The 20,946-nt window shown below is 35.9% G+C and overlaps 1 protein-coding gene across 5 annotated transcripts in view; it reads right to left on the reverse strand.

The window, feature by feature from the left end:
* Positions 1-1,735: 1,735 nt before the first annotated feature.
* Positions 1,736-20,946, reverse strand: part of LOC145222447 (uncharacterized) — a 32,354-nt gene continuing 13,143 nt past the window's right edge. For 3 of the 5 annotated variants that reach the window (XM_080088579.1, XM_080088577.1, XM_080088576.1), the window contains exons 39-97: positions 20,820-20,919; positions 20,512-20,664; positions 20,181-20,302; positions 19,737-19,816; positions 19,611-19,676; positions 19,365-19,519; positions 19,132-19,187; positions 18,497-18,596; positions 18,156-18,308; positions 17,906-18,027; positions 17,595-17,722; positions 17,299-17,447; positions 17,078-17,133; positions 16,904-17,003; positions 16,590-16,742; positions 16,079-16,200; positions 15,614-15,693; positions 15,492-15,548; positions 15,269-15,423; positions 15,011-15,066; positions 14,345-14,444; positions 14,007-14,159; positions 13,756-13,877; positions 13,449-13,576; positions 13,147-13,289; positions 12,930-12,985; positions 12,759-12,858; positions 12,524-12,682; positions 12,261-12,382; positions 12,030-12,109; positions 11,891-11,962; positions 11,488-11,642; positions 11,360-11,415; positions 11,024-11,117; positions 10,649-10,804; positions 10,234-10,355; positions 9,963-10,045; positions 9,690-9,764; positions 9,225-9,379; positions 9,092-9,147; positions 8,873-8,972; positions 8,412-8,567; positions 7,802-7,923; positions 7,521-7,603; positions 6,839-6,913; positions 6,346-6,500; positions 6,198-6,253; positions 6,009-6,108; positions 5,613-5,768; positions 4,795-4,916; positions 4,581-4,663; positions 4,442-4,513; positions 4,103-4,214; positions 3,609-3,720; positions 3,051-3,274; positions 2,532-2,695; positions 2,299-2,365; positions 2,154-2,228; positions 1,736-1,908 (exon numbers count right to left, since the gene is read on the reverse strand). In XM_080088579.1, coding sequence (XP_079944705.1) covers positions 2,168-2,228; positions 2,299-2,365; positions 2,532-2,695; positions 3,051-3,274; positions 3,609-3,720; positions 4,103-4,214; positions 4,442-4,513; positions 4,581-4,663; positions 4,795-4,916; positions 5,613-5,768; positions 6,009-6,108; positions 6,198-6,253; positions 6,346-6,500; positions 6,839-6,913; positions 7,521-7,603; positions 7,802-7,923; positions 8,412-8,567; positions 8,873-8,972; positions 9,092-9,147; positions 9,225-9,379; positions 9,690-9,764; positions 9,963-10,045; positions 10,234-10,355; positions 10,649-10,804; positions 11,024-11,117; positions 11,360-11,415; positions 11,488-11,642; positions 11,891-11,962; positions 12,030-12,109; positions 12,261-12,382; positions 12,524-12,682; positions 12,759-12,858; positions 12,930-12,985; positions 13,147-13,289; positions 13,449-13,576; positions 13,756-13,877; positions 14,007-14,159; positions 14,345-14,444; positions 15,011-15,066; positions 15,269-15,423; positions 15,492-15,548; positions 15,614-15,693; positions 16,079-16,200; positions 16,590-16,742; positions 16,904-17,003; positions 17,078-17,133; positions 17,299-17,447; positions 17,595-17,722; positions 17,906-18,027; positions 18,156-18,308; positions 18,497-18,596; positions 19,132-19,187; positions 19,365-19,519; positions 19,611-19,676; positions 19,737-19,816; positions 20,181-20,302; positions 20,512-20,664; positions 20,820-20,919 — 6,370 coding nt within the window. In that variant the 3' untranslated portion in view covers positions 1,736-1,908; positions 2,154-2,167. The other 2 variants (XM_080088580.1, XM_080088581.1) reach the window with 2 other exon arrangements.

The raw sequence follows: 20,946 nt of genomic DNA on the forward strand, positions 1-20,946 counted from the left end.
ACGTCACATGATTTCTAGATTTTAATGTTATGGGTGAGTTCACATATTTTGTGGCACTGGCATGCAACTTCGTTTATTTCAAGAGCCAATTGGCCACTTGTTTGACAACTATTTGACATTAGAAAGAATACTTATTACAAAAGTATGTTTAATTTTAAAACCGCAGATGGATGATAGTTGAAGCAGGTTAAACAGTAGGCTATTGTGCAAGTGTCAACAAAATTTTCAGCTCTTCCGGCAGTTTTTTATTTTAATATGCCAACGTTTCGATGTCCCATACGAAACACCTTCATCAGGGTAATGACATACATTGCAAACACAAGTTATTATAAAGCGAAAAGGGCGGCGATGTATGTTTCCACGACACCATAAACTTCTCTGCTGCCCAGGTGTTAGCGAGAGAAACCGATTTTCACAAGCGAGGTTTCCTGGAGTCGTGGAACATACATTCTCACACCAACACGATGAACGTGAAAACGGACGTTCTAATGCCGATAACTTATCGGTCGCTTTTGCACCATTGAGCCAGGTGTTATCACACGACCATTGGTGCGCACTGCGTTTTTTCTACCGCCTTTTTTGTGTGTGTTTCGCCGCCCTTTTCGCTTTATAATAACTTGCGTTTGCAATGTATGTCATTACCCTGATGAAGGTGTTTCGTATGGGACATCGAAACGTTGGCATATTAAAATAAAAAACTGCCGGAAGAGCTGAAAATTTTGCTGATACGTTATGTCTGGCAGCAACAGTGTATTTATTGTGCAAGTGGTTTGTTATTAGTTCACGCCAGGGTTTTGGCCTATTGAAAAACATTTTTGAACATTTTGCTCTCCTCGGAGACGTGTGGGTTTTAAATGAAGTGTAACCTGCTAAAATACTTTCATGCAGTGCAAGCGATTCCAACACTTGGTTTCTGAGCAGATCAACGAGTCCGGTGCTACTTTCGAATTTAATGACAGCTGCTGTTAACCTCAATACAAACGTGTTTAATGCCCAGCACAGTACATTTAACTTTTGTTACATCAATGTGCAGCTCTCGATTTAGTCATGTTAATTTGTATTTGTCCCATCGGTGACAAAGGCTGCTCACCTCCGGTTTACGAGATTGGAATTAGTAAATATGAATGTAAAAGTTGGTGGCAACGTCAGTGCGTCTTGGACGCTTATTTGCGTTGCGTAGATGTATTTATGGAACAGAATTGCAATGCATACATTTTGAATATTCGGAAACGGGTGCAGCATTGCAGTATCTTTTTGCCAAAGGGCGGGGAATTATTTTGATTGAAAATTGCTTTACCTGCAACTGTTAATAACTTCCTGTAAATACGCAAGTATTGAAATAAAAACTTCCTTACTACTAAAGTACTAACAGTTTTTGTTTCAATGGCGCTGGTACTTTCCAGCCACGTTTGAGTGGCAATTTGCTTCATCCTCAAAGGTCAGTATAGGCGGTAGAAACAGTTTAAACCGGAAACAGAGACATACAATTTTGACCCGATTTTTTTGTTTAAAAAACGTAAGGTACCTCTCCTGCTTTTCGGATTTGGGTGCTTAAAAATGAATATTTTAGTTTCAATTCGGTTTCTGCCTCATACTATTCCTACAAACCGATTTTCAAAAAATGAAAGGCTGCAGCATTCATTATTTTCACCTTGTGTGCCTTTGTGAATGTATTTCAATACTGTACATAAATCTGACTAACTGTGTGCACGATGTTTAAACATATGAACAAATCTGTTTTGAGTTTCTGTTTATTGCAAGTACGCCAACATTGTGCGTGGTTAAACACTTCAGAGAAAATGGTTTAATTCCGGTTTAACGTTCCAAACTTCAAAGCTCCACCAATTAGAGGTTTCATCGAATATCACAACGTTAAAGCGTTTTTTTTTCTGGGTAGTATATTTTGATCTGTAAAGCACACAAAGAAATATATTAGAAATGTATCTAGCACTATACCGATGAAACAAATCTTCTCTTCTTCTCATGCAAACATGCAATTCCCCCAATAAGTAACGACCCTGGTTGAGAACCCCAGCCCTAAACTAACTTAGAATTAAAGAAAATATTTATCAGTTACACTAAAAGACAATTTAAAAAAAACAATGTCTTAGCGGGTGCTAGTTATTTCTAGTAGTTCAAAAAATGGTCTTCACCTTGTATTGCTGGATCAGTTATTACGTTGGCTACGACGTCTCTTTGATGAAGAGCCATCCTGCTTTTTCGGTTGACTGAAAAAAGAGCTCAGATCTAGTTTTGTAACATCACAAATATCAAAGACTTTTAACACTCATTCAGTACCTTGGTTTTCCACCGAGCATGAGATCCTCGAATTCCTTAATAACTAATCTCTCCGGTTGAGTGTTAACTGTAAAAAATAAACAAAAACAACCTTTTATTGACGTTTTCAGATGCGTTTCTTAGCACAGATCTAAATGACTTGACATAAAGTTTCAGAAATATTATTCAGAAATATATTATCAATAAACAAGAACCATAGCCAACAGTTTTTGGGGCCGGTATAATGTACTCACTTGTGCAGATAGAAGATTGCATTTCATCTACAGCAGCAATAACAAGTTGGACAAGCCGGTTGAGGTATTGCCTTGTTTGCCTTGCCTGAAAACGTCCAGAGAAATCAAATGAGCAGCGGTTTCTTGTGGTGTTAACGAACCAAGACCGCAATGTTTGGAAAGCTCTGCAACAACAAATTAAATGCGTCGCCGTTTAGTTTACATGTGATAATGTGTACTTAGCTATATGTCGTTTATTTCACATTGCAGTATGTGCTTATTGCTTGCAGTGAATGTACTGGTATCTATTTAAAAAAAATGTTTTATAATTTCGGTTTAAATCGGTGTCGAGGTTCAGTTAAAGATAAAGACTACTAAAACCAGTTAACAACTGAAATATTCTGTTAAACCCCTCTTTCAAACTTTTGTGCCCGAAATACAAAAAAGTTAAAGGTTATGAAGTCGTTACAATTTTTAAAAGGTTGGATAATTTTTTTGCAGAATTGAGGTGCAACTAAAAAAATGCTACTGTGTACTTACGGACAAACGTCAGTGGCATTTCGGGACCACAAGTAAGTATACATGAACTTTCCAGTTTCCTCAACCAAATCATCGACCACACCAGGATAACATAAATCTGCCAGGTATGGATATTCGAATGGAAAGTCCAACTTATTTGCAGCGTGGTGACAAAACGTGTCGACGAAGTTGTTTTTGTCGTTTTTCCTCGAGTTTGGAAGATTGTGCGAATACGAGATGAACACCTAAATTTGAAATTGTTTTAATGGTGAAAATAACGGCCCAAATAGACGTAAAAAGCGACATGCTTTATTGTTCAAACGTTTCGGCAAATGCTCATGCCATCATCAGTGATATCTTCTTCTTCATTGCAATACCGTAATGGTTGCCTATGTACTTTGGAACACTATATACGGGTCTGTTCATAAGCATGTCGCTTTTTACGTCTATTTGGGCCGTTATTTTCACCATTAAACTTATGAACAGATCCGTATATAGTGTTTGAAATTGTTTTGTTGCAGAAAAAGACGATTTTAGAGTATGTGTTTGAAACTGCGCATAAAACAGCAATTTCAATACCTCGGAGTTGAAATTCGAAGGCACCAGAGTATCAAAATAATTCTCTTTCCATCCCTGGTAACACTGATAAATTTGAAACGAAATGCAACGGAAGAGTTGGTCCAGGACAGATCTGTGTTTAACACTAATGTGTTAATATACATCAAATAATCTATAGCTAAACAAGCATTGGTCTTTCAGCATTTTTATTACAATAACCGACGTTTCGACGTTCCATACGGGACGCCTTCTGGACAGTGGTATATCTTGAAAGATAAGTTTCTGTTTTTGTCTTTTAAAATATGCCATTATCCTTTTATTAAGGCGTCTCGCAGTGGACGTCGATTATTCATAATAAAACTGCTGGAAGTGCAGTAATCATTTATACATTATGGCAGGCAGCAATTAGTTTATTTAACCAAAGCTAGTCTAACAAAGAAAAACTTTTAAGTTACAGTTTGTAAAAAATAATGCTGTTCAGTTTGTTTGGGCGAAATAATATTACATAGTAATACCTGCAAGTGTCTTGACCCTTGAATCTTCTAGCCGGTTTGCTGAAAATCGCATCACATCTAAAGATGGAGTTCATTGCCACTTTTGCAGTACACGAAGGGAGAAAGAGTTCGTCTAAATTTCGGTTTTGTTTAAATGAATACAGTAAAGTAAATTTAAATGAAATTGAACTGCAGAAAGGTAATTATGCTGAACGTCAAAAAAACAATTATTAATCGTTAAACCAGGAGAGGTTCTGCGGACAGCACATTATTTTTAGATGGTGAATGCCGTTTTAAACGTGTTATGACGGTGATAGAGCTGTTCAAAACAATCTTGCAAATTTTTTTTAACGTCATTACCAGTAGTTTCTGTTGCAGTTGTTTTTGTTGTGTTTGGTTTAACTTCAGGAGACGGAATCTTTAAAATGATACCTGATAACACAAAAAATAAAACGTTAAGTGGCCATTTTTCTATCACATTCGCCAAAAAAGCACCAACCTGAAATATCCATTGAAACAAGCTGTAACACATTGAGCATTGTGGCATCCAATTCGCCTTGTGTTATTTTACGATCCGGCTCGCTGAAATAACGCAAGAAAAAACTTTATTAAAAATGTTATTTTTTGCAACTGATGGTCCATGTAACCATTTCAATGTACTAACCAGGTTTAACAGTCACAGTGGGAGGGTTAATCTGAACGACACTACTTACGTTGAAAGTAAAATGTAACCCAGCATTCCCGAGCCGATATGGTTACGGACCGAAGCTGTACTTTGAATGTATTGCCTGTCTGTTTCAGGTGACTCAAACTCGAATGTCCCATGGTTTACTTCCTGTAAAGTATGGTTTTAATTTTTAGCCTTGTTCAGTTCATGCTATGTTAAATTTCAGAAAATTTTGGTTAAACATTTGGCCTGTAATTGTCTATGTACATGTTGGTAAGTAAATCTACCAAACATGAAGGCTCCATGAAGTTTGTGTCACATTGCATTTTAAGTGCTTTAAAACCAGGGACGGAGTTCCGATAGAGTTGTTTGACAAATTTCAGAACAAAAAAAATAATTTAATATTAAAACGTTTTTCAAGAAACCCCTTGTATGACTTCAGAACCCATTTTATGACAATTTTTGTGCTTTTCAGAAAAAAAACGACTTTTTTATTTTTATTTACGGGGGTTCGAACCCAAGGCGCTTCCGGGGACGAATTCCGAACAGGTTTTTTATGTTTGCATGTGGGTCAGAAACCCAAACTGCGATACCACCCCAGAATGGCGACTCGTGTGGCTCAAGTGTTTCTAAAAAACGTGGCGTTTGCCATTTTCCTTTTGCGCTGACGCGTCATTCCATTATTTGCCATTAAAGTAATTGGACGCTTCGTCATTATTTTTTAATGTTGTTTGTTTAACATTGTTATAAAGCAGCGATTCTCAAACTGTAGTAGGTTAAGTCTTTCGGAAATGAACGCCATAACATTAGTAAGTTTCAAATTTAAATGCTTGACTGTTTTCGGGCCGTGTTTTATCTTCTTACCTGCTGGACGACGTAAAAATACACTTCGCAAACAGAAGCATCATCTGCACCATAAACTTGAACGCCTTGAAACTTTAGAATGAATCCATTATGCGAAAGCGAGCCGGAAAAGTTATGAAAAGTTCCACTTCCGTCAGCTCCAAGATTAGATCTCACCTGATTATGATTATAATAATAAACTAGTTTACTTTAACATCGATATCAATCCGGGTTAAAGTTTTATTTGCATCAGTCTTAGGTCTGATAATAAAGCCGAACCAAATGTGTGTGCTAATAATGTGCGAAAATAAATACTTTTACACAAAAGAATTTTCTAAATGCGTTTTTACCAAACTGTGTACATAAAAAAACATTTGAATGTGTAAAGATTATTACAGATTCAGTTATACAATCAACCTCGATTGTGTACGCTTTGTCGTTATGTGAATTGGTGACAAGCGTGAAGAAAGCCATGAAAGGATGAACAGGAAGTGTTGAAAAGGTGTAACCGGATCCTCTGCATTAACAAAAGTGTTTCATGACAGATAGCATACAACATTTGGAATTTATACCGCTTAAAATATATAAAACAAAATAGATACTTACTCGTAAATTTGGCTGTAGTTGACCAAAGTTTTGACGTCATCCACAATGAAATAAACCTAAAATCCAAAATTATCATAAAGTTCTAACACGAAAATTTAATAAAAAACATGAGATAGACACAAAAAATGTGTATCTTCTTTTATATTACCATATTCCCATCATCATACATATCATTTCCACCATCATAAATCATTGTCTGTGGTGTATTACTATCGTCATATTGGTATGAATGAAAATTCCGTATGTGCCGATCAAGGTTAGCTGATCGGAAACGGTCGTGAAAAACCCTTGTCACGTCGGCAACTAAAAAGAGAATAGAAACCTGAATGTTATTGAACAGGATGGAAAATGGCTTGCTTAAAAGCATTACTAAAATTTGATATTGCAATATAAAATAACCATGGTTACAATCTTGTTTACATTTATCCTAATGTGCAACTAAATGTTCAAAAATATCGAAGCGTAATTACAAAGCTATTGTACCAGGGCATTGGTGTGATAAAAAGTGCATAAACTTGGCCCCCTTTAAGTGTTAGGAAATAGATAATTTTTTTGTTTCATAATCGCGATCTAAAAGATCAGTAAAAAGTAACCATGTCAAAAATAATTAAAACAAAATCTCATCAACTTTATTTACTCACCGCTTCGCACAGGAGCGTCTGTCGCGTTGACTGTGGAGATGCTTGTATTTGTAATCGTAACATTTGGAGGCATTTCTAAAATTTTCAAAGATGGTTTATTTTGACTGTCAGGTTGTTAGAACTGGTGGAAGGATCAACAAACGAATATGGTTAAAAGTATTTAATCTTTGGATAACTAAATAAAAAGTTAGTTGGTGTTGGATGGTGGTTTCAGTATCACATTAAGTATAGGCAGGGTTGCCAACGACATGAATCCTAAAATAAGAACAACCAAAACATTAAATTTTCATACGTAACGAAGCAAAGGTTTTCGAATAAACCTTTGTATTTCTACGGGTCAAGACATATATATTCTGCCAAACCAATCTGTTCCAGCAACTCATTGTTCGCATAGAGTACTTCGTGCATCTCACGACAGCTCAGGTCTAGGTTGGGTGGATTTGACTGCCATTTCACTACCTTAATTGTTCTTGCAATTGTTCAAAACAAGGTCATAAATAAGGTCACAAACAATGACGTTTCTTAGAAATAAGGACAATAAATTTTACTAACACATTGCCGTTCAAAATACGGACAAATATTAGAATAAGGGTACCCTATCGGTTATAGGCCATATATGGCAACCCTGAGTATAGGCAACCACCTACGTTACAACAAAAATATCAAACAAAAAATAACTTGCCTATTGTTTGCACCGAAACAAGCTGTAACACATTGAGCATTATGGCATCTAATTCGTCTTGTGTTATTTCCCGGTCCGGTTCACTAAAATGATGTAAATAACCTCCAATCAACCCTTATTTATGTGGTTTGATTATTAACAAACGTTAACATAATTGAAGTTAAAAATCGTATTGTAATACTGCTGCATTATATTGTTTTGAATACAAGGTCAATATTTCAAGTTTGCTAGCGAAATAAAACCATCCCGGTTACAGAATTTATTTCAACGACGTTACTTACGTTGACAGTAAAACGTAGCCCAGCATTCCTGAGCCGAAGTGGTTACGGACTTTAGCGGTGCTGCGAATATATTGTCTGTCTTGTCTTGGCGATTCAAACTCAAATATACCACCGTTTCTCCTCTGTACAGATAAAAAAAGGCAACAACATGTTATTAGATACACATGGATTTTACAACTGAGGCACTGGTTCAGTCGATGTAGAATATATAGAAACTATTCAATGGTTCAGTTTAAATTTTCAGCCGAGAAAAAAAGACTGATAAAAATATACTTTCTTTGAAACGATTTTCAAAGAAAAAATCATTAGCCTTTAGGAATCGATTATTTTAATAAACTTGGTAGCAAACATTTTTTACTCCAAAACTTTGATACTAACCTACTGAAAACATTCAACCTAAAAAAACTACTGACCGAAAACTAGGATAATACAAAAAAGCCCAATAACATTGATCAAGTTACAAGGGCTCTTCATAATCTGTAACATGCATTTTTCACAACCAAAATATTGGTGAGAAAATAATTTGTGTAAAATGTTAAGTAGGGTGATAGGTAAAATAATATTTTTATGTTAAAGACAGATGGTTTCAGAGTCATTTCGTGTTTCTCACCTCGGTGTTGATGTAGAAATACACTTCGCAAACCGAAGGATCATCTGCTCCGAAAACTTGAATGCCTTGAAACTCAAGAAAGAATCCATTAAGCGAAAGTGAGCCGGAAAAGTTCTGGAAAGTTCCACTCCCGTCAGCTCCGAGATTTGATTCCACCTTAGTTATTACAGTAAGCATTACAGACATTTACCCAAATTTAGGGCAGTTGGCAACTTAGATCCATAGACAGGTGGTGAATTAATTGTACGTATTGTGACTTCAAATCCTGTTACATTTGGTAATTGTACAATGTCTTTCTTTTATAATCGAAAGTGATAATGTTTGTCACACTCGCTTTATCACCTTTATCCCTAAAGCAGGTATCTCATATGATGTCATTTACCAAAGAGTGTAAATATATGATTATGTCCAAACATCTGCAAACATGCATCGTACAAATGATTGTGGAATTGTGAATTTACCTCGATAATATATACGCTGTCGTCACGTGAATCTGTGGCAAGCGTGAAGAAAGCCATAAAGGGATGAACAGGTAGTGTCGAAAAAGTCCAACCGGAATCACTGCACAAAAGAAGTAAACATTTTATTACAACATATATTAAAAAGATAATGCACGAACGAAAGTGATTTTAAAATTTAAACACATCAACCATGATAGGTAAACCAATGCAAATAGCTACTTGTAATTTTGGTTGTAATTCGCTTTTCTTCTGACTTCATTCGCTGTAAAATACACCTAAAATGCAAATGGAATAAAACAAAACATTTTTTTGTTTGAAACGAAGCGTAGAGTTGAATAGCGTTATATCTTACCTCATTCCCATCGTCATACATATCACTTCCTCCATCATTAATCTTCGTCTGTGGTGTATTACTATCGTCATATTGGTATGAATGAAAATTCTGTATGTGTCGCTCAAGGTTAGCGGAACGAAGACGTTCTTGAAAAATTCTTGCCACGTCGGAAACTAAAAAATATTCTAAATTTGAAAAATACCGAATATAATGCAGTGTTGCTTGCTACAAAGCATCTGTTAAGATGTCTTTTTTGTTTGTGGACATATTCACTTCTTAACTGGTAATTAATATATAGCCACAAGCAGATATTTTATACTGTTAATATTGTTGTACGAAGACTGTATTGTTATGTTGAGAATCAGTTTTAGGAGCAAATCACTGCAAATTGTAATTTTTTTCCTTTAACTGCGATTTAACGACATCTTTATGCAAAAAACAAAAAGTTACAACAAAGTTGTTGAATTTGTATCATTCGCTCACGTGTTGGAACAGTGGAATCAACCGTTTCGACTGTGGAGGTGTTTGTATATGTGTCTGTCTCGTTCATAGACGTTTCTAGATAAAACAAAACACTAGTTATCATTTATCCCAAGTAGAAAGTAAAAAATGGTAATAGACTTATGGAAATATAAAACCAAGTAAGCAAGAAAGAAGTTTATGCAACTGGTTTAAAATTATTTTAGCGTTGGGCCCCACTTGGTATCACAATTAGACGTTTTGGTGAATTTTAGGCACCCTAAATATAACACTTACCAGCAGGTTCCGTCGAAACGAGCTCTAACACATCAAGCATGGTGGCATCTAATTCGCCCTGTGTTATTTCTCTGTCTGGTTCTCTAAAAGATAAAATGTTTGTCAAATGGGACAAATTGAAGAGTGCTCCTAATATTTTTTATCTTTACTTTAATGTTGTTTCTGCTACATCGTAAATATAAATTTGTCCAGAGAAACTCTTTTGAAGGGGTATGATTGCGAATTAGTTAAAACTCGTGGTCAAAGTTACCATTATGATGATCTCACTTACGTGGACAGTAAAATGTAGCCCAATATTCCTGAACCCATATCGCCACTGACTGTGGCTGTGCTGCGTATATCTTTTCTGTTTTGTATCGGTGATTCAAAATCAAAATAACCACGTTCTTGACCCTGTGTGAATAAAACATGTCCTGTAAAGTGTTGTTTAAAATAAGCTGTACAGCATAAGACGGCACGCGAGGTGTTTTTGCATGACACAGCAACCGATAAGCTATGTCATGTTTACCTACTATTTGAAATACATTAAACTAATAAATTGGTGTTTTCCAGTTTGTTATGTAGGTTGTAAGAACCTTGGTACACATACGACTCCGCCCTTTTTTATCTAATATTCACCATATATTTAAGAGAAATACTCTAAACAGAAAATATTGTTGGTTTAGTAGTAAACATATTATGCTTACCTCCATCCCGGCGTAGAAATAAACCTCGCAAACTGAAGCATCATCTGCTCCGTAAACTTGAACGCCTTCAAACTTAAGAAAAAATTCATTCAGCGAAAGCGAGCCGGAAAAGTTCTGGAAAGTTCCACTTCCGTCAGCTCCGAGATTTGATCTCACCTGAAATATTTTGAAACTTTAAACAGTGGAAATAGCAATATTATGTACTTAGAACGGCGGGACTAGCAGTAAACTGTTTAATTCTTGTACTAATTTAGGTTCTATGCAGTTTTGTTGTAAGTTTCCTATTCCTAGATACTTTGTGTGTCCTTTAATGAAATGTAAAACCCCATAAAATACATGAGGTACAGCGTTACATGTGCATTAGGAAAAAAGTACCTCGATACCAAATGTTTTGTCGCTATTTGTGTAGAACGTAAAGAAAGCAACGAAGGGATGAATTGAAAGAGTTGAAAAAGTATAACCCGGTCCTCTGCAAAAATAAATTGTTCGTTTAATAACAGATCATTTTACAATACCCAAATTTTCTCTTTTGATGATCTATGTTGTTCTATGTTTCTTAAAAAGATAATTCCATTGCCGACTAAAGAGTTTGCATTCCGACTGTACGATTTTAAATTATTGCAACTTTAAAAATGCTTCCAATACGGACAGTTTTGATCTTTATATTGCTATTAGAAAAAAGAAACAAAAATAGATAAAATAAATAATTACGTGTAATTTTGATTGTAATTGGCTGAAGTTCTATCATCGTCCACGGTAAAATACACCTAAAATTCAAAATAAATGACACAACTTAAAGTCTTAAACGATACATAATGTTGTGTCTTCTATCGTTATACCTGGTTTCCACCATCATACATATCATTTCCACCATCAGAAATCAAAGTGTTTGGTGAACTTGTATCGTCATATCTGTATGAATGAAAGTTCTGTATATGCCGAACAAGGTTTGCTGAACGAAAACGGCTCTGGAACATTCCAGTCGTCAAGGCAACTGAAAAAGGTGGTCATTCATAAACTTCAATAAAAAGTTGTGTTATTGGTAACAATTCGTGAGCACATTGTAAAATGAATTTCTTACACTTACAGTATACCTAAATCTTGGTGTAAATAACAAAAGAGGTAAGAACTCTTATGTTACACTTTCATGACAAAATATTACTGAATACACTTTAATGCTAAATTCAGCAAACTAGATTACACAATACATCGATCAAATGGAAATTAGCATCGCCCACTTACGCTGTGTCCTAATCTCATCAGTCAGAACAGTTGAAGTGGTAGCATCAGTGGTCGTGATGTTTTGAGGTGGTTCTGGTAAAATTAAATGCAAGTCAAACTAACAATCCAAGTAAATAAAAAGAAGGAAACCATTATTCACCTTGGTCAAGAATAACATAAAGCATATTAAGCATTGTTGCATCGATTTCGGCATCCGTAAGTTTTCGTCCTGGGCTTTGTCTGCGAATTATCAAAAACAAACTTTGTCTTCGTATTGTGCTTTCATAAAAACCAAGAAAATCATATAAAAAAAAACACTATTCAAAATCCTATATGTTTTCACAACACACAAGACATAAAGGCAGTGCATAGTGTGCTTGTTTTGGCTTACGTTGAGAGTAGGATGTATCCAAGCAAGGCATTGTCGAAACGACCGCTTAAACTTGCTTCATAATTCAGGTTTAGTGTTTCACGAAATGGATTTGTGAAGTGAAAGGTTTCTCCAATGTTATACTGAATACAAAAAGAAATTACCTCAATTTCAAAAATAAAAAAGTTTTAAAACCAACTTATAGCTTTGATATGGTGCTTAGGTAAGACAAACTGGATACTACTCAACAGTTTCTAAAACGGCCACACAAACAAAATACGTACCAATTTTATAACGTAGAAAAACACTTTGCAGACGCTTGCGTCATTTCCAGCTCCATAAACCTGGGCCCCGCGATAAACCAAGTTGTAGTCACCCACTCTCACAGCACCACGGATGGTTTTTAGTTGGCCACCACCGTCAGCCCCGAGATCAGACACAAGCTGTTGGCAAAATAGTTGGTTTGAGAACATTCGATCTACGTTATGCTTTGCTCAGTAAGTTCATGTGTACGCCTACCCGGATTGAGAAGTTTCCCCCTTTTGCTTCGGTACGGTTGATGTAGAAAAATGCAACAAAGGGGTGAATGGCAAGAGTCGAGAACGAATAATCTGGTCCGCTAAACCAAACAAAAAAAGCAGTTAAAGATCGGGTAAAGTTGTGAACATTGGTTGCATCACAGCAACTTACTAGTATGTTTTGTTGTAGTTGACCAATGTCTCATTTCCGTTGACGGAGAGGTAAACCTAAAAAAATGTTTTGCAGAAAAAGTGAGCACTAAGTCTGACCTATAAATATGTGGCAACATATACAACGATTCTGTTCTTATCGATTATAAGATGTATTATGTGTCTGTTTAATAATAAAGATAAATGACTCCAAAATAGTTGATTTAAGCATATAGTACCATGTTTCCGGTATCAAACATGTCATTTCCACCATCAGGAATCGAATTCATGCCACTATAGGTATATCGATGAAAGTCGGGAATAGATTTTGTCAAGTTTGATGATTGCAGTCGGTGCAGCAATGAATTGGTCGCTTCAGTAACTACAAACCATCAGTTATAAAGTAATGAACGATACGCGTGTTTAGGTTGAATAATATATGATGAAATTTAATCTTGTCGATACAATACTGTTGGAAAAAATATCACAGAAATATATGCCAAAAATATTAACTTTATCGAAATAGAAATCGTTTGCTTACTTGCTTGGCGGTGTGGACTTTCAGCAGGCGGTTCTGATGGAGCTACATATTGCCCTAGTATAACACCGAGTGTCATATGCATTGTTGTTTCCAGCTGATCTTGCGTGATTTTCAGCCCTGGACTTTTGCTGCAAAAAAATAGTGATTAGAAACTACAACGGCTTTATTAAGACAAATTAGTTCCGATCAGTATTTCTAACGCACATGTAATGTCAGTATGTTTGTCGAAAGATCCAACTTAAATAAAATTAAGAATTATGAAAAAAAAATAGAATAGAGGAACATTTTATCATGCAAATGCACTTACGTGGACAACAACATGTAACCGAGTATAGCCTCGTCAGTAATTCCATACAGTTGAGCTGTACTTTCTAAATTACTGCGTGCTTGCGATGGTGAAGAGAACAAAAAATTTCCTCCGCTCTGGTTCTACAAACAGTTGAAATAATGACACATTTTGTACTATTGATTACTATCAAAAATCTTCTCAACATCGTTTGAACATATGCACTGTATTGTCACACAAAAATTTCATAAACGCTTTCTTGAAAGGTTCACCTTCAAGACGTAGAAAAAAACTTCACAAACACTTGCATCTCCAGCACCATAAACCTGAACTCCACTAAAAACTAATTGGTAGCCACCGAGCGACACAGAACCAGAAAAGTTGTGAAAAGTTCCGGATCCATCTGCTCCGAGGTTTGAACTTAACTAAATAGAAACGCAAATTAGTAAACATGCTTTGTCAAATTATATCATCATATGTTGGCTTCCTAATTGGCTATCTGCATCTTTGGGCACATTTAATTAAAGCAATAGTTTCAAGCTATACTTGGAGCAATAGTTTTAAACTTCTTGTATGAGAAAACCGTAGTAAAGTTGCTCAACATTTGTACCCGTATTGAAAATGTCTTGTTTGATGGTTCAGTGAGATTGATGTAGAACATGGAGATAAAGGGATGATTTGCAATGGTGGAAAATGTGTAGTCAGGTCCGCTAAAACATATAAGAGACATCTAGCACAAGTTATTTAAAACATTTAAAAACGATAATTTTCTCATATATTCCTGTCGCTTCTGTTTGATTGAGTGTCTAGCAATGACAAATGTTTGTAAAGGTAGCCATGGGCCGACCAGGCTACAATTTTAAAAAACAAGGAGAAAGGATTGGGACATAATTGGGACCAATCAGGCTAGAATTGTGATCAACAAAGCACACCCTAGGTGTTGTATTTCTAACCAAAGGACTAATAAATCTAAACACGAGCACTTAGAGGTAAAAGGGTGAAAATGGGTTAATCCAACTTGAGTTGCAAATGCCTTATAATACTTTACTTTACAACGCATAAACCAAACATGTTTGAAAAACCAGTTCGAAAATTTAACGTATTGGGGCTCTGAGTTAACCTTTGGCTCATGCGTGTTAAAACTTATGAAGAATCACTTCAGACAACTTGATTAAACGGGTGGAACATGCCAGCGTTAGACAAAAAAGGCGGACGAAAACCAATTGTGCCACCTTCAGAAAGAGGAACCAAAGTATTGTCATTTAAAAGCACTTACGTGTATGTCTCATTGTATGTGGCAAGCGTCTCCATTCCATCCACAGTAAAATAAACCTGATAACAACACACTAGTGGAACTACGCAGCAACTTCTAAACGAAAGACTATGCAAGTAACCAGTTTGCTATGCAAGTAACCAGAGTTTGCTGTTAAAAGAATCTGCAGCAAACAGTAACCAAGTAAAGCAATGTTTACGCTAATTAGGGAAATCAAACATATCGCATGATATATATAAGAAACCGCTGTTTCAGGTCTACCTCGTTGCCAGTATCATACATATCATTTCCACCATCGAGCATTTTATTAACCGGAGCATAGACATCGTCATAACCATATGTATGGAATTCGGGGATATTTTGCGTAACGTTGGCATACCGTAACCGTGTCAGCAATACTTTGGTTACATCGGCAACTGTTAATAAAAAACACATTGAAATCATTTGTAATTGGCAAACATTTAAATTGTCGATGATAACTTACTTTGTTCTTGGTGCGGATTTTTTGCTTCAGGGACTACGGTTGTGTTTTGTGGAGCTTCTAGTAAAATAAGTTTAAATAATGTAAAGATTTCCTTAGCCAAAAATGGGATTTTTCTTACAAACCTTGGTCAAATATTACACTTAAGGTGTTGAGCATGGTTGCTTCAAGCTCGTCTTGCGTGATTTGACGTCCAGGGTCCTCTCTAAATATTCATAAATACACCTTTACCATTTTTGTGAATATGGTAATAAATCACTACATTTACAAAGAAGTGTTAATTTTCAATTTGCATACATCCTCTTAGTTATCTCGGGAAATACCCATGCAAACCAGAGTTGTAAGCTGGACTGATTTGGGGGTCAAATCCAACCCGAATCTAAACCCGCAAGCCTCAAATCCGATCTGAACCTGATGTTTTTAAAAAAATAAGGCTGCAACCAGGCCCAAAACTTAATGAAAAGACGGCAAAAATAATGCCGAGTGTAAAATCAGGTCCGAATCAATCGCGTTTTACTTAAACTAATAAGACCATAAAGCCTAGTCTGACGACTTTTGTGCAAGTACAAGACAAAAAACATTTGGCTCACGTTGATAGCATCATATAACCTAACACAGCTTCGCTGATGTTACCACTCAAAACAGCTTTACTATGGATTTCTCGTCGGTCGCGCTGAGGCGAGGTAAAAGTAAATGCCTCTCCACTTCCGGGCTACAAAAAGCAAATAATCAAAACACATTACTGATTAAAATAAGAATAAAAAAATATTTTTGTGAAGACATTAATGACTTTCATTGATATACTCGGACTTTATTGTGCAAATTGCTTTCGTGGGCAGAAATGTAGCCTAGCACAGGTGTAAGTGTGAGTAACAAAGTAAAACATGTTTCAGAGTTAACATTGCAACTACAGACATCAGGAACAAAAGACTAAAACTACTGAGACAAACAGTGCATAGGTCGCATTAGGAAAGATTACAATCTTGAAAAAATATTTTGCAAACTTTAAAGTGGGCAAAAACTATCAATAAAAGTTGTTATGCCCATAAAGAAATTATTTTTATCAAGGCAAAAACAAAACTGATTTCAACATAAAATTACCAGTGAGACGTGGAAGAACACTTCACATACGCTTGCGTCGCCAGCTCTAAAAACTTGAACTCCATGAAATGACAACTGGTGAACAGCGAGAGACACAGAACCAGAAAAGTTTTGAAAAGTTCCACTTCCATCAGCTCCAAGGTCAGAGTTAACCTGTATATTCAAATCTCTAAAGTAATTAAATTGCAATTATTTATCTTTCTGGTTGCTTGTATTAATTTATTTTACAAGTTTAATGTCAATTCATTTTGCTAACTACATGATGCCCAATTTTTATTTATAACAGATTAGAAACTGTTGAACTCTATTTGTACCCGTATTGAAAAGTTTCCGCTTTCCTCGCCAGTAGAGTTGATGTAGAAAAATGCAACAAAAGGGTGAATGGCAAGTGTCGAGAACGAATAATCTAGTCCGCTATAAACAATTAAAAAAATAAAAGTTAAAGATCAACTAAAGTTGTGAACATTGGTTGCATCACAACAACGTACTAGTATGTTTTGTTGTAGTTGACCAATGTCTCATTTCCGTTGACTGAGATGTATACCTAAAAAAATATTTTCATGAAAAAATGGTATTAAGTCTGACCTATAATTGTGTGCTCACATATAGATGATTTTGTTTTGATCAAATGTTGTTTCAATAATATGCATCAATGACTCCAAATTATTGTTTATGTTAGTTTAATGAAATTGATATGGGTTTATAGTACCATGTTTCCGGTATCAAACATGTCATCTCCACCATCAGGAATCGAACTCGTGTAACGAGTGTCATACGTATATCGATGAAAATCAGGAATAAATTTTGTCAAGTTTGATGATTGCAATCGGTTCAGCAATGAATTGGTCGCTTCAGTAACTGCAAACCACAAGTTATAAAGTAATAATCGATAAGAGTGTTTAGGTTGAATAATATATTATGGAATTTAATCTTGTCGATACAATGCTGTTGGAAATACTATCACAGAAATATTAAACTCTATCAGAATGGAAATCGTTTGCTCACTTGCTTGACGTTGTGGACTTTCAGCAGGCGGTTCTGTTGGAGCTACAAACTGTCCTAGTATAACACCGAGTGTCATACGCATTGTTGTTTCCAGCTGATCTTGCGTGATTTTCAGCCCTGGACTTTTGCTGCAAAAAAATGGTGATTAGAAACTACTTCGACTCTATTGAGACAAATTAGTTCCGCTCAATATTGCCAACGCACATGCAATGTCAGTATGCTTGTCAAAAGATCCAACTTAATGAAATTAGGAATTATGAAAAATTTGAGAAGAGAGGAACACTTTATCATACAAATGCAAATATATTTACGTGGACAACAGCATGTAACCGAGTATGGCCTCGTCAGTAATTCCATACAGTTGACCTGTACTTGCCAAGTTCTCGCGTGTTTGCGCTGGTGAAGAAAACAAAAATTCCCCCCCGCTCTCCGTCTACAAACAGTTTAAATGATGACTCGTTTCCAATATTCATTACTATCAGGATTCTACTCAACGTCGTTTAAACATATACACTGTATTGTCGCACAAAAGTTGCAAAAACGTTTTCTTGAAAGGTTCACCTTTAACACATGGAAAAAAACTTCACAAACGCTTGCATCTCCAGCACCATAAACCTGAACTCCACTAAAAAACAATTGGTAGCCACCGAGCGACACAGAACCAGAAAAGTTGTGAAAAGTTCCGTATCCATCTGCTCCGAGGTTTGAACTTAACTAAATAGAAACGAAAATTTGTAAACATGCTTTGTCGATTTATATCATTATATGTTGGCTTCTTTAATCGACTATCTGCATCTTTTGGCACATTTATTTGGGGCAATATTTTCAACCTTTAATTGGAGCAATAGTTTCAAACTTCTTGTATGAGGAAACCGTAGTAAAGTTGCTCAACGTATATGTACCCGTATCGAAAAGGTCTTGTTTGATGGTTCAGTGAGATTGATGTAGAACATGGCGATAAAGGGATGATTTGCAATGGTAGAAAATGTGTAGTCAGGTCCGCTAAAACAATAAGAAACATCTAGCACAAGTTATTTGTAATATTTAAAAACGATGGTTGTCTGATATACTCCCATCGGTTCTGGCGGATTGAGTGTCTAGCAATGGCAGAATGTCCCTTTGACATATATTTGATACTGTATTGTGGACCGTTCAGACCAGAATTGTAAAACAACAAGGCATACCCTAGGTGTTGTATTTCTAACCAAAGTACTAATAAATCTAAACACGAGCACTTGGTGGCAAAAGGGTGAAAATGGCTTAATCCTACTTAAGTTACAAAATGCTTTGTAACAACTTTCTTTACAACGCATAAACCAAACAAAGTTTGAAACATTAAGTGTTAAAGTATAGCTGCTTGAAAGTTTCACATATTTGGGCTCTGCGTAAACCCTTGGGTCATTCTTATAATGCAACACTTTAGACAAATTGATCAGAAGGGTGGAACAAACCAGCTTTGGACAAAAAATGGCGGACGAAACAATAAGTGCCACTTTCAGAAAGAGGAACCAAAATATTGTCATTTAAAAGCACTTACGTGTAAGTCTCATTGTATGTGGCAAGTGTTTCCTTTCCATCCACAGTAAAATAAACCTGACAATAACACGTTTGTGGTAAGTAAGCAGCAACTTCTAATACAAGTAAACAGCGTTTGCTTTTGCAAGTATCTGCAGCAAACAGTAACAAAGCCCAAGTAAAACAATATTTACGCTAATTAGGAAAATTAGGGAGAAACTTATTGCATTATCTACAAGAAACTGCTGTTTCTACCTTGTTGCCAGTATCAAACATATCATTTCCACCATCAGACATTTTGTTAACCGGAGCATAGATATCGTCATAAACATATGTATGGAACTCGGGGATATTTTGCGTTACGTTGGCATATCGTAACCGTGTCAGCAATACATAGGTTACATCGGCAACTGTTAATAAAATAAAAAAATAAAAAACATATTGAAGTTATTTGTAATCACTACAAGTTGGCAAAAATATAAGCTATGAATGATAACTTACTTTGTTCTTGGTGCGATTTTTTTGCTATACCGGCTTCAGGGGTTACGGTTGTGTTTTGTAAAGCTTCTAGCAAAACAAGTCCAAATAATGTTACATTTCGGCGAAAGTAGGAATTTTAATACAAACCTTGGTCAAAAATTACACTTAAGGTGTCAAGCATAGTTGCTTCAAGTTCATCTTGCGTGATTTGACGTCCAGGGTCCTCTCTAAATATTCATAAATACAACTTTTGTGAATATGGTAATGAATCATTACATTGCAAGCAAGCGTTTGCAATTTGAGTACATCCTCTTAGTTATCTAGGAAAATACCCATACAAACAAGAGTTGTAAGCTGGGCTGATTTGGGGGGCAAACCCGACCCGAATCCAAACCTGCAAGCCTAAAATCCAATCTGAACCTGATGTTTTTGCAAAATAAGACTGGAATCAAACCCCTAAACTTGATAAAAAAATGCAGCAAAAATAATGCCGAGTGTAAAATCAGGTCCGAATCAATTCGCGTTTTACGCAGACCCGAAAAGTCGGTCCGACAACTTGATGCAAGTACAAGACAAAAAACTTTGGCTTACGTTGATAGCATCATATAACCTAACACAGCTTCACCGATGTTTCCCCTCAAAACAGCTTTACTACGGATTTCTCGTCGGTCGCGCTGAGGCGAGGAAAAAGTAAATGCCTCTCCACTTCCGGACTGCAAAAGGCAAATGATCATGAACAAAATACATAACTAATTAAACCAAGGATGAACATTTTTATTTGTGATAGCACATGCTTCTGATGTTAACATTGCAACTACAGAGAGCAAAAAACTACTGGGCAGGGCACTCTTGAGAAAGGTTCCCATATTTAAAAAAAATATTAAAACCAATTAGAAACAAATCAGATTTTTTGAAATATTACCAGCGTAACGTGGAAGAACACCTCACACACGCTTGCATCGCCAGCTCCGAAAACTTGGACTCCATGAAATGACAACTGGTGAACAGCGAGAGACACCGAACCAGAAAAGTTTTGAAAAGTTCCACTTCCATCAGCTCCAAGGTTAGAGTTCACCTGTATATTTAAATCTCTAAAGTAATTAAACTAAAGTTATCTATCTTGCAGGTTGCTTGTGAAAATTGGTTTTTACAAGTTTGATGCAAATAGATTTTGCTCACTACATAATGCCCAATTTTTAAGATTTTGAAACTGTTGAACTCTATTTGTACCCGTATTGAAAAATTTTCGTTCTCTCCGTCAGTTGAGTTAATGTAGAAAAATGCAATAAACGGGTGATGTGGCAAAATAGAAAATATGTAGTCCTGTGATCTGAAGAACAAAACAAGTTTAACATTG

Source organism: Phallusia mammillata, chromosome 4, assembly GCF_965637545.1.
Source record: "Phallusia mammillata chromosome 4, kaPhaMamm4.hap1.1, whole genome shotgun sequence".
NCBI lineage: Eukaryota > Metazoa > Chordata > Ascidiacea > Phlebobranchia > Ascidiidae > Phallusia > Phallusia mammillata.